Raw genomic sequence first — 12900 nt, 5'->3', positions numbered from 1 at the left:
TAATGTAATAACAGTTAAAGATACACGCACGCACACACACACTGGTCATTTAATGTAATATCAGTTAAAGATACACGTACGCACACACACACACACACACACACACGCACACTCCAAATGCAAATGTTTCACACACACACACACATTTTGAGGTTAAAGGGCATAGGTTGCTGTATAAATAAATACTTGAAGAGGAATGTTTGTTGTAGGTGTGCTCCTTGTATATTATATAGTATCATAACATTACTAGTATTAATTGTTTGAAATCTCTGAAGAATCTCATCATAGTGTACACACACCGGCAATAGCCCCCGTGGCCCTTTCAAAATTTCCCCAGAGGAAATTTTCTAGTTATTATTATTATGTAGGCCTAGTGGGTCAATTTTGCCAGATGATACTGATGCCGATGTGTTTTGTTTTCATAACATCATAGTAAATGAGTGGCCTTGACAAGAGGACATCGTGGTGCATTTGTAGTTCTATGAGCATTTGCACATCTGTACATATGAAAATGCACTTGATGACAGTTAGTTATTGTGATTATGGTGATTCTGGGATCGGGATGATGGGGCCCTTGAATATTGTTGCCCAGGGTACAGCAAAGTGTTAATCTGGCCCTGACCACAGGAGGTCGACATTGAGCACGGTGTCTCTAGACAACTAGCGGTGACTTGGATACTAGCAGTGCAGTCAGTGAGCCCCGAACTCGGCTGCGCTGCTCAGAGATGGCGTCCCTTCTGCAGCCAGACAGAGTTAACTATCTGGTTCGTGGAGAGAAAAGGATCAGAGCCCCTTTATCTCAACTTTATTTCTGTCGCTACTGCAGTGAACTGCGCTCTCTGGAATGTGTGTCTCACGAGGTACGTGAACGTTTTCCCAGACTATGTTTAAGCTAGCTGCTAGCTTCATTTAGTCAGCAGCTACTTTGTTGTTAGCCGGCTCGCTAGTAGCTTTGACAGGTAGGCGGGATTAACTCCAGCCACTCGCGCTTTGAATGGCTCAGCAGCTTGTCAATCAAAATGTTCTCCGACCGTCTCCTCATCTCATTGGCTGTAAGTGATGCTTCGACTTCCGTTGGAGTTAGCGTTATGTCGAGTACAGCATAAATAGGCTAACAGGCTAGCTAGCTAGCTCTGGCTATTCTTTGATCTTAACGTTAAAGTATCCACTTAGCTCACGATTAAAGAATATGTCCAACAAGTATAAACGATTTATGACAACATTAGTCCACCCCATCCACGGCCATCGCTGTCGAAATCCACCTTGTTAACGTGGCTGACAGTTATAGACACCACACCCAGAGTGCTTAAGATGTTTCACCTACTGCAACTTCAGATTATTAGTCAGTGATTTTTCTGTGTAAACACATGATTATGCTACTAGGAAAAACCGCCAAGGCTGCCCTCGGGGAAAACTTTAATTTCCCCTCTTCGTTATTCTTTCTTACTGTCCAAGTGAATGCTACCAGTATTTAAGGCTAATCACGTTTGTTAACTTAGAAATAATCAAAACACTGATGATCCTACAGTCAGGAAATCAGTATGACATAAACTTTAAGATGTAGACACACAGTTTGACTGACCCCTTCGCTGAACCCCTGTTCCTGGTGATTAGGTGGACTCCCACTATTGTCCAAGCTGTCTGGAGAACATGCCATCTGCAGAGGCTAAGCTGAAAAAGAACAGGTGAGACTGATGTGCACACGCCTATAGAGGGCCTCATACATAATACAGCACTTATACCTGTCTGGTCTCCATTACTTCACAATATTTACATCTTTATTATCCATGAATTAATTCCTGATTATCTGTGCTCTGTTGTAGGTGTGCAAATTGTTTTGACTGCCCTTGTTGCATGCACACACTGTCTACCCGAGCCACCAACATCCCAGCTCCTCTACCTGATGATCCTACCAAGACGGCCATGAAGAAGGCCTACTACCTGGCCTGCGGCTTCTGTCGCTGGACGTCCAGGGACGTGGGAATGGCTGACAAATCAGTTGGTGGGTGTGGATATGATGATAGAAACAGTAATATGGTCATATTAACTGTATTTTTACAAGTTTAACTTCAAATAGGAGTAAGAAGCGCCAGTATTACAATCATGACACAAGCCCAGCTGTAGGTAGAGTTCATTAGTTACGCTGCTCTATTTGTTTCTTATGGCTGTCTAAATCTCATTTTCTGGTGGATTTTGTTCACTGCAGCCAGCGGTGGATGGCAAGAGCCAGAGAACCCTCATACTCAGCGGGTAAGTCTTCCCCTGTGGTCATTTAAATTCTCACAAGTTGCTCACATGCTTTCTGGTCATGCATTACTTCTTTTTGAATAGTCTCTGAATAAGTGACACTCAGCCAGAGGCAAAAGCAAACCAAGATGTAGCTTAGTTGCTGAGGCCACAGATGTGCCACAAACAACTAATCATGAATGCCCCCTTTATTATTGTTTCATAATTCAAGTGGTTGTTAAAGGAAATTATCTAGTAATTTTTTGGGTTCTTTTTTAATTTTTTATAGCACATTACATTCTTTAGAGCATGTAAGTGCTTCTTGCAGTGATTGCCATTGTAATTGACCATTATTCTGCACTTTCCAAATTTCATAAATTAAAGTGTGACACCTCATTTGTTGAATGGTGCCTATAATGCCTTCCTGGATTATTGTGTTACATAAAAGTACCCCACATTCTTGGATGTCAAATCGCTGTGTGATGTATTTTACAGTTCCCTTGTAAAATATTTACTGTCCTCAAACGCCTAAAACTGCTGTGTAACTGATCAAAATGTATTTGCGGGTGTGAGTGCTTAGTATACTGGGCCTAATTCGTCATCACTCTTAACCAGGATCAAATTTTTGTTTCCTCCAGATCAACAAGCTGATTGAGTATTACCAGCAGCTGGCCCACAGAGAGAAACAGGAGAGAGACAGGAAGAAGCTGGCCAGGAGACGACAGTGCATGCCTCTGGCGTTCTCGGTACTCCACTCCCTCTGAGCCCAGTTCAGCCTTTTCAAAAATTCTGCACCTTCTTTAACCTTTTCAAATGTCAAACAGCTGTTGTCTCACTGTAATGTGCTTCACAATGTGCAGGTACTGTTGGAGCACAATTCTGATTAACGATTGTATGCATTTAAGTGATTCATTCAATACAGATAATCAACTCAAAAATGTCTATAATATTACCAGGGTTATACTTAACATATGTGTCATTGGTGATATTATATGATTAGCACACCTTAAACGAAAAGAGAAGGAATTAATTAGCTGCTGTCCTGTTTGGTTGGAGTGCAAGTTTTACACCATGTCTATATTTATGTAAATAAGTATGAAAATGCTTGTAACTTTTTGAAACAACATCAACATTCTGGGTTACTTTCCAAACGTTTTTCATCCACATTGGCCTCAATCAGAGCAAGAACTTTCCAACTGTTCGTATCACATATCACACATCTGTGAGTTTAGTTTAAAGCAAAACAACGGTTGGCTAAGGACAAGTGATTTTGGGGTTAGCGAGCAATAATTAATAATAAAAAAAGCTAATTTAGTGGCCTGGTGTGGACTTGTCTTCATGCTTCTTCAGCTTGTTGGCACATGGTTTTACACCTCCTGCATTCTACTTTTACAATAATTAACATCCAATAATCCACACCAGTCTTTGCTGTCGTGTATTGGAACCATTTTAAACACTTACGCTGTGATGTCCTGCGGTTCTTTTTCATCACTGATGCATTTCTGTTGCTGTTGCATGTCACTAATCTTTGCTAAACTGCTTTGGTTTCACCTGGTTCTTTTTTCTCTCTTTGTTTTCTTTGCTTGTGCACTCTGACATTTTGGTTTTTGCCCCCAGCAACACACTATTCATGTGGTGGTGAGTTGTATTTTTCACAACTTGGGTAGTCTCGTCTTTACCATAGCACTGTCTTCTGTTTATCTCTGTTTCTGTCTAATCTGTTACTGAGTGGCCTCACAGATCACATGAATGTCTCCTTGGGTTAATGAGACTGATGTCCACACAATGGGAGCCTTTATGTTAGGTAGAGGGGGAGAAGAAATACAAGACTTTGTTGAAGTCTGTGTAACCAGATCAAAAATATTTTTCATATTAAATCCTGAGCCCTCAGTCTGTCAGAGTTGATTCTCCCCCACTATCCTGAGCAGAAGAGCTCCTGTTGTTGTCTCTTACCACAAGACAAATGAAAATTGTTTATGGCTTATTTATTGTTTATTTAAATGATAAATGCTGTTTCTTTCCATTTTTATTCTTAAAAGTTGTCATAAATTTCCCTTTCGACCTAGACCCTGCGTTAAAAGTTGTCTTGTAGAAATTGGTTGTAGATTAGATGTACTTTCAAAATTTGTTTTGAGTTCTCCTTTATTTTTACTTGGCAAAATGCCTGATCTTGTGTTCTCTTTTTCCCTTAACTTAGGAAAAATATGGCCTTGGAACCAGGCTGCAGCGGCAGAGGTCTGGAGCTCCCATATCAAGCCTGTCTGGCCTTTCGTGAGTGGTCTTTTGTCATCTAAAAGGAAATTACTTGTGCTTTTGACTCCACACGTGGGACTTTTTTTCCCCTAGTTAAACTACGTGCATATTATGGGTGACTTAGATAAATTGATTTCTTACCACCCAGCAGCCATTGTTTCATTAATTTCAGTGTGCCGTGAAAATCAATTTGCGGAGCCTTGAAACTTGGCTTCAGATACAAAGGTAATCCATCACAGTGAACTGTTCGTCACCCTTATTTTTTCTCAAAGTTACATCATCACCTTGTAGTAATACAGTTGTGAGCAATCACCATTTTTATATTCCACCACAGGGATGCATTCAAGGCTCCTGCTTTAAGTCTAAAAATTACAAATAGTCTGACAAAAGGTGCTGTATTGACAAAGTGGGCTGTCAGATCCAGGAGACTCATGTAAAACAGGCTAGGACACAATGGAAAATAATTATGTGAATCCAGTCTTGTGTTTAAAAGGGTTTGGGCTTTAGAAGTCTAAAATCTCACATATCAAAGTGTCATCAAAGGTACCAACACTGAGTTTTCAAAAGTCTCCTTTTTATACTGCATAACCAGCAGCTTTAATGCTATCTGAACAAAGCAGAAAAAAACCCTTCTGGACTGTAAAAGGAACACTTCTTTATTTTTCAAACTGGACCAATCTCATGATTCTGGCTGCAGCGCTGCTCAATACTGGACCTGGACTGTGTGGCATCTTCCACATTGTTGGATTCAGCAAACTATTGAGCTTGAAACTCTTTTAGATAACATTTAGCTGAGTTTTCTCCTCTCCAACACATCAAACTATTTTAGGCACTCCTCTTCAACTCTCTCACTCAGCAGTTTTCACTGTTATCTTCCAGTCACCTCACAAGATTTCAGAAGGACACTCTTCCTTGAGTTAGTCTTAGTTACACAATAACAAACAAAATCAATTACTCAAAAGGTAAAGAAGACACTTTACAATCTGGGCCTGTTAGTGGCAAAACAAGCACTTTTTTTTACATCACAGCCCTTTTCGTGGCTGATGGCTGCACTGTTTTTGCTCAATTCTGGGCCAATTTAAAAAGTTGTTGTCCTCATTACTCACTCAAAAGTATAGGAAAATAGGGTCCAGGTTGAAAAATACTGAAATGTACCTTTAATTGGATTAACTACTATAAAGACTGTTGTGAAAACCAGTGTCTATACAAAAAAGGGTCGAAGCTTTAGTTCATGCTGGGAAAATGTGTCAGTGTCAGATATATGTAAGTGGTCTGGGTGGTGTAAACCATAGAAATAGAATGAAAGTAGAACAGACATCGCTCTGTTGGCCGTGGTCAGTTGTCTCGTTAAATCAAAAATCACTGTGCATTGACCCGAGAAAAATAATGACTCTATAATGGCAGCTGTACACATGAAAATGGCCTCCGCTGTGACCATCCTGCTATGTTCATTTGAATTTGAAACAAATGTCTGTTCCACTTTCACTTCATTTCTATGGTTTAAATATTGGATAATCTCACTATGTTTTCAGCTAACATTAAATGTCATCATTATAAGAGATAGAACAGATGACTGATAGTAGTATTTCCGTAATTACACTAGCCTTAAAGAGGGTGAGGACCAGAAGGAGATCTCCATCGAACCTGCCCAGGCCCTTGATGAAGTGGAGCCCCTGCCTGAGGATTGTTATACTCGGCCCATCAGCTTACCGGAGGGTAACAATTTGTTTTGAGCTTGCTAAACAATACTGATCATCCTTGTCTCTCTAATTGAGGTGGAGTTGCATCTAAGACTTCTTGTGTCCTTTCAGTGACCACGCTGCGCCAGCGGCTCCTGCAGCCCGACTTCCAGCCTGCAGGAGCTTCTCAGCTCCACCCCAGACACAAACACCTCCTGATGAAGCGCTCGCTGCGCTGCAGGGTCAGTGCCACTCCAGAGTTTTACTCTGCGGTATCAACCAAAGGCTGCTGTTTTTATGTAGATCACATTTAGATAATACCTTTTTTTCTGTTAATCTCCTCCTCCAGAAATGTGAGCACAACTTGAGCAAGCCAGAGTTTAATCCTACTTCAATCAAGTTTAAAATCCAGCTGGTGGCTGTGTGAGTAGTGGTCCTGAGATTCTGTGTGAAACATGCATCTTCATGATGAAGCTGGTCTTTTTTTAATGAATAAAAAATAGAAATGAGCCTAAAGCTTGGTGTGGCTTAATTAGATTAAGATCCTAAAGTTACATTGTAGCCAAGTAAAACTATAAACACATGTTCAGGAAATTATCCCTGAGAAAGAAGCTTAATCTTAAACACATTTTGTTCTTTTTAAAGAACAATACAAAATATATTTGACCATAATACAGGCCAAAAATGGTGTCCTGGAAAACAAACCCACCTGACAGTTTTGGGGTTGTCCGTACTGTACAAATAGCATGTTCACAGGAATATACAGTTTCGGAATGGATGGATTTTAACTGGTATCACCAAATATTAACTTCAGCTTTTAGTGAATTGGATTTACCCTCTTAAAACCCACCTGCCAGCCTTAAGCTTTATACTGTTTATAGTTACTGCAAACCTCTTTTCAATACTCATTCTTTAATTCTTGAGAGGTTCAGGGACACCAGTGACGCAACAAGCAAAAGCTCTCAACAGGTTAGGCCTTGAGGTCTTTTATTAATGCACAGTTGACAAATTAAAAGGTATGTGGTGAATTGCATAAAGAATACTTTTTTTGAGCCATGACTGAACTGATGTAGCTCAAGTTGAGTTTTCACCATATGCTAAACAGAAAGATATAAAGATTTCAACCTTTCATATGAAACCTTTACATTTGGGTATGCCAAGTCGGAAAATATGTTTTTATTTTATTTTAAATGCAGTGGGTGTTGAAAGGGCAGTGCCGTGTTGAACACTGTCAGGGTTTTTGAGTTTGATTGGCGTTCTGCCTGTTCCTCCCACAGGAGTTACATCCCTGAAGTGAGAATCATGTCCATTCCAAATCTCCGGACCATGAAGGTCAGTGTGTGCACTGGTTCATGTTAAGTATATCTTTTTCATGTTTCATTCATTCTGTCTATTATCTAAACCTCAAGAGTCTGTTACATGCCGTTAAAAACCAAGTATTCAACTCTGACCATTTTCCAACAAATCTCCACTCCACTGAAAGCTTCTTCAATGTGTTTTGAGCTCAAGTCAAGTGAGTCTTTTATTTTCCCACAAGGACATTTGCTTTGCATTCAAGGCATAAAACTGTCTCTCAGATTTGAAAAAGTGCATAAATGAAGTACAAATTTCACAATATTATATATATAAAAATAAGATAATATAACTCATTTAAACAGTATGATGGTAAGTCATCTCACAACAATATGAATATTGATTGATTGCTTCATTTGATCCTGTAATATAGTGTCCTCTTTGTCAAATAACATAAAGTTTACACAAGACAGCTTCTGGAAAAGTAGAGCAGTTTAACTTTTCTATCCCGGTGTGAAAAGACCTTTAAATTGTCTTTTTTACGGATCAAAAGAAGACGAGACCTTACAGTCGGCTTTGAAAGGTAATTTGAGGTAAACTTTTTTTTTTTCCCTCATCCTGTCCATTAAGGAGAGCCAAGTTCTGCTGACCCTGACCAACCCAGTGGAGAACATCACCCACGTCACATTGGCTGCTTGTGAGGATGAAGATCCTGATGACATCAACAGCACTGCAAAGGTACTAAACTCTGCTGGAGCCACAGGAAGAATCAGGGCTGCACTTAAACATTAATTTATATGTTCTTTAGATTCAGTAGTTTGAACAGTGATGTTGTTAAACCTTACTGAATCTAAAGAACAAGTTAAATCTGAAAGGAGTTCCTCATAACAAACCTGTAGAGAACCATCATCCTGCTTTACAGTCTCACAGATTACAACCAAGATATTGTAAGAGTTTAAAGGCCAGTGAACACTGAACATAAATTTGTCAGGTGGTCGGAAACATTTCAGCGGGATGATGATATCTTTCTGTGTTGTCTGCCAGTTACACAGTTGTTTACTAAAAGCACTTTATGAGGCAATAATATGTCAGGGCTGTGTGTTTATCAGCTTGTTTAGGAGCACTTCTGCCCTGCATGGTGGCCAAACATCAGTGAACGGAGCTTTAGCAGCTGGACAGAGCATCATGGCTCAAATACAGAGTGTAATAAATGTGCACAGTCACAGATTGTGGCAGTTGTTTACCACCTGCCTACTCTTAAATATTGCATATTATATCAAGCAGTATCTCTGCAATCTAACCATCCAGCTTCAGAGGGTGCTGGGCAGTCTGCTCCTTCATGCCGCCTGTTCCTTATGGACTAGGTAGCCTTGTCATCATCTCATATGCAGAGCAGTTGGGTCCCATTTTTACCTCCATCTGTCAGCTGTCACACGCACAGCGAAGAGTGCCGTGTTCCTGCGGTAAATGGTCTGCTGAGCTGCCAGTTGCCAGCAGCCGCTGCGAGGCTCTCAGTGACTACAGGCTGTTTGTCTTGGCCTCTTTAGTGATGAAGTCATGGGCCAGACTGGGTAAGGAAGAGCTCCTGGCCAAAACAGAGCGTCTTCATGACCCATTTCCATTCACATTGTGGCCAAACTGAGTGTGCAGTCCTGTCATTCTGCTTGATCTGATATTCAAACACCTGCAGGGCAGCGTGAGCCACAGCGCGCCATGCCTGGTTGATTTCATTGACCAGCTCTTTCAAGGCGGCCTTTGCTCGTCTCTTCCATATATATATTGAAGAGGTTCATTAGGCCTACTGATATAATTTTTTACACTGTTTCTCTATACAAGGCCAATAAATATAACACATCACAGACGACGTCACACCAACATCACGTGACACCTCTGATGAAGGCTACAGAGGCAAGGTAGCCGAAACTTGTCAGGTACAAGAAAATATTTTTGCTTTATTGGCCTTGTATAGAGAAACAGTGTAAAAAGAATAAATAAAAAAAATCTTCCATATATATTATGTATTTTATTAAAGTATATGTAAGTTTGTTGATGACTGTCAGAGTGCAGTATATTCATTTTACAGGTAAATGTGATCTAAAGTGCTTTCCCCCTCACACACAGCACAAATATGACTTCTGACTAATGCATAAATCAATAATTTTAGATTTTCTTTTTAAACAAAAGATAATTATATCAACTTTCTTAACTGTCACAATTTTCTGGAGAATGACTGGTAAACATTAATAATAATTACGTTTTTTTTTTTTTTTAATTAATAAAAACAGCATTTTTCTTGGGGCGGGGAGGAGGTGATGCACATCTTCAAAGGCCTCTGAGATTGTCACACATTCAAAAGGTTTTAATCAGAGAAACTCAGTTTCACAACAGTCAGCATTATGTAAGGTTGTTGTGAAAAATTCAGGAGACGTGCTTAAGTTTATGTGCAGCGCACAGTAAAGTTAAGTGTCTGAACTGAAGCTGCGGTCCGCAAGTTATCGAACATAACAAAATCTTTAATGAGCGAACAATTTCACAGAACCCACAAATTCAAACGAAGCATACAGATGAGTGATGAGAAGACTAGGGCTGTATTGGCATTGCATGTGTTGCCGAGAAAAGCGAGCGGAAAGCACAGCAGGTATTAGATACTGCGAAAAAATGTCTGATATTCAGTGTTTATATATTTATAGACTTGAAAATCAATATTTTGACACTAACATACTCTTTCTTCAGTTTCGTCTGCCTCTTCTACCTGATTTATAAAAAACAACAACACATAAACCATGAATATACAAATATTATTCACTTTAAAAGTTTAACTATTGGATTTCCTGAATTAATAAAAAAAAATAAAGCTCACAACACTAAAGAACACAACCTAAACTTATCTGTAAGGTGAGCACAGAAAAACTTTCCTCTTTCAGCTGATGAATTTTAAAACGGTGACAAACATGCAGCACAGTGAAGGTCAAACTTCCAAGTGCAGCAACAAAAAGCATAACACATTTTTGAGTTGAAGGTTTTTTAAAAATATATATATATATTTTTTGCATAAGTTGACATTGGTATGCTTCAAAACGGATGATGTATAAATTCTAGGTTGACTTATCTAGTAGTCTGAAAGTCACTGAATAATGTTGCCGTTTTTCTCTTTTTTTCTAGGTTATGGTACCCAGCAAAGAGCTGGTTTTGGCAGGAAAGGATGCTGCTGCTGAATACGATGAACTGGCTGAACCTCAGGACTTCCAGGATGACCCAGAGTAAGTTAATACACACTGACACACCGACACTCACAAAGAATTAATAATTTGAGGTAGCTGTTAACCTGATCCCTCTGTTCTTTCCACAGTGTTGTTGCCTTCAGGAAAGCCAACAAGATTGGTTTCTTCATCAAAGTGATCCCTCAGAAAGAAGAGGATGCCGACGTCACCGTTTCATTTAAGATCCGACATGACTTCCGCAACCTCGCGGCTCCAGTCAGGCAGAGCGAGGAGGGGGCCGAACCCGTCACCGAGGCCATTTGGCTCACGCACCACGTAGAGTTGAGGCTGGGGCCACTCGCCCCCTGAACACAATTACCATCAAACAGTCCTAGTGTTGAGTTCTTTGAACTAATTTCTGTAAACTTTGGGATGAATCTAATTTAAAAATGATTTCTGATTCTGCTTATTTTTGTCTGTTAAGAAATGTTTGATCAGCTTAATATACAGTTGTTTCAGAGTTTTAGCTCAAGTTGCATCATCGGATTCATGCATGACAGCCCAGTTCATAAAACCCACTTCTTTTTTGTTTGCTGTAACGATATACTGTATTCCTCCATCATCTTTCTCTTCAGCCGAAACACCTTCCAACAGTAAGAAGCACTTTTGAAGCGTGAGGTTACCTACAGGAAAGAGGACCTGAAATATGCATCACACTAAATAAATGTGTTATTGTGCTACATACAGTATTTTCTAAAATTGCAACTACAAGTAGACCTTGTTTTACTGAAATGTGTCTGCTGTGGATTTGTGTGTGTAATTTTAATGTACGTGAAATATAGCAGTTTAAGTTCAAAGATGACTGAATGGCATTCTGTAACATCCAGAATATAGAAACGTTAGAGGATAAATGAGTGATGAGCAGAATCAGAAATCATAGTCGAGAACAATCCGAACAATTCCCACCTGTGCCGCACACTCCTCTGCGCTTTCAGCTTATATATCCTCGCCAAAATCCTTTTCTGCAGACAGTAATATCGTATTAACTCGCATGCTTCAGCTGTAGTAAATAATAACGCACATGTTAGACGACATCATCACATTTACTGATCCTGTACTGTTCTTAGTTGAAGGTGATAACTGCCCGTAATTTTCTTTTGTCTAAGGTCAAACAGTAACCCTCACTGGTACAATGGAGAAGATGAACATGAAGCTTTGTAAACTACATTAAGTGTTCATTATTTAAATGTATTGAGACACTATCAATTTCTTTCTGATTTAACAATGTATCCTCCTGGTTTGTAGAACTCACTGACCTCTGCCAGTGAATATCGTAAGCTGCTGTTAATTTTGGTCTCAAGTGTGTTAGTAAAACAGAGCCTTACAACACTGTTAATCTTCTGTACCGCCTAATAAAATATCAATATCCTGACTTTTTTTGTTTTGAGCAGAGGGCTGAAAGTGGTGGAGGAAGTATTCTGATCTTCTATGTATGGAAAGGTACTTCTTACCACACTTAACAATACTCTTATAAGTTAAAGTCCTTTAATCAAAGGATGTAAATATAATGTTTACTGACAGTTATACGATACAGTTCTATATTATTAGATGATAATTACTCATGCATTCATGTAGATACAGGCTTGTACTTTTGGAGTTACTTGATGTGGAGCTCATTTTTAATCATTAACCTATGATTATGTTCATTGTGGATTAATTTGTTTATTTTTTTCTCCAATAATCAATTCATTGTTTGGTTTGTAAATACTGAAAAGAGTGAGACATGTCACAATACCCCAGAGCCCAAAGGGACACCTTCATTGTCTAACAGACCATACCTCAAAGTTACTAACAATACTTTTATAATTATTAGAATAATTGAGGAGAAAACCAGCTGATCTTCACATTTGAGACTTTGGAAGCATGATATGTTAGTTTGTGGCTTGATTATCAAAATATTAGCCAATTAATTTCTCTTTCAATCAGCTAATTGATTTATCGACTAATACAAGTTGTACTTGCACAGTTTAATTTAAGTAATGACGTAAAGAAATTTAGTGGATGAAAAGTAGAAAGTGGCATAAAAAGTAAAAGTATAAGCACCTCAGATGTATTACCTTTATTTAATCAGGTAATTCCCATTAAGGTCGAGTGAATTTTCAAGAGAGAGCTTAGTACACTTAGTAAGTGTATTAATAAAGCATTAAAAGAAACCATTTAAGATATACAGTACCAGTGATAAATCACAT

The 12900-nt window shown here is 39.1% G+C and overlaps 1 protein-coding gene across 2 annotated transcripts; it reads left to right on the top strand.

Moving 5' to 3' along the window:
• The first annotated feature begins 669 nt into the window (after positions 1-669).
• dctn4 (dynactin 4) lies at positions 670-12083 on the top strand. Of its 2 annotated transcripts, XM_059346592.1 has the most exons (14): positions 670-860; positions 1615-1685; positions 1824-2002; positions 2207-2250; positions 2865-2972; positions 3844-3864; positions 4424-4497; positions 6083-6195; positions 6291-6400; positions 6508-6581; positions 7436-7490; positions 8082-8189; positions 10614-10711; positions 10801-12083. In XM_059346592.1, exons 1-14 carry the CDS (start codon positions 726-728, stop codon positions 11018-11020), a joined length of 1410 nt encoding a protein of 469 aa, XP_059202575.1. In that variant the 5' UTR covers positions 670-725; the 3' UTR covers positions 11021-12083. The 2 variants fall into 2 exon arrangements, with proteins under 2 accessions (XP_059202575.1, XP_059202576.1); XM_059346593.1 differs by lacking the exon at positions 3844-3864.
• Positions 12084-12900: the final 817 nt, after the last annotated feature.

This window comes from Centropristis striata, chromosome 12 (assembly GCF_030273125.1).
Source record: "Centropristis striata isolate RG_2023a ecotype Rhode Island chromosome 12, C.striata_1.0, whole genome shotgun sequence".
NCBI classification, from domain to species: Eukaryota; Metazoa; Chordata; class Actinopteri; order Perciformes; family Serranidae; genus Centropristis; species Centropristis striata.
This window is presented reverse-complemented; position numbering and strand designations above follow the sequence as displayed.

Excerpts from the sequence above, each read along its gene's own strand:
- dctn4 (XM_059346592.1), top strand. The coding sequence starts at position 726 with ATGGCGTCCCTTCTGCAGCCAGACAGAGTTAACTATCTGGTTCGTGGA. Across the intron at positions 6,401-6,507 it reads AGCGCTCGCTGCGCTGCAGG|AAATGTGAGCACAACTTGAG; the intron begins GTCAGTGCCACT and ends CTCCTCCTCCAG. Across the intron at positions 7,491-8,081 it reads CAAATCTCCGGACCATGAAG|GAGAGCCAAGTTCTGCTGAC; the intron begins GTCAGTGTGTGC and ends CTGTCCATTAAG.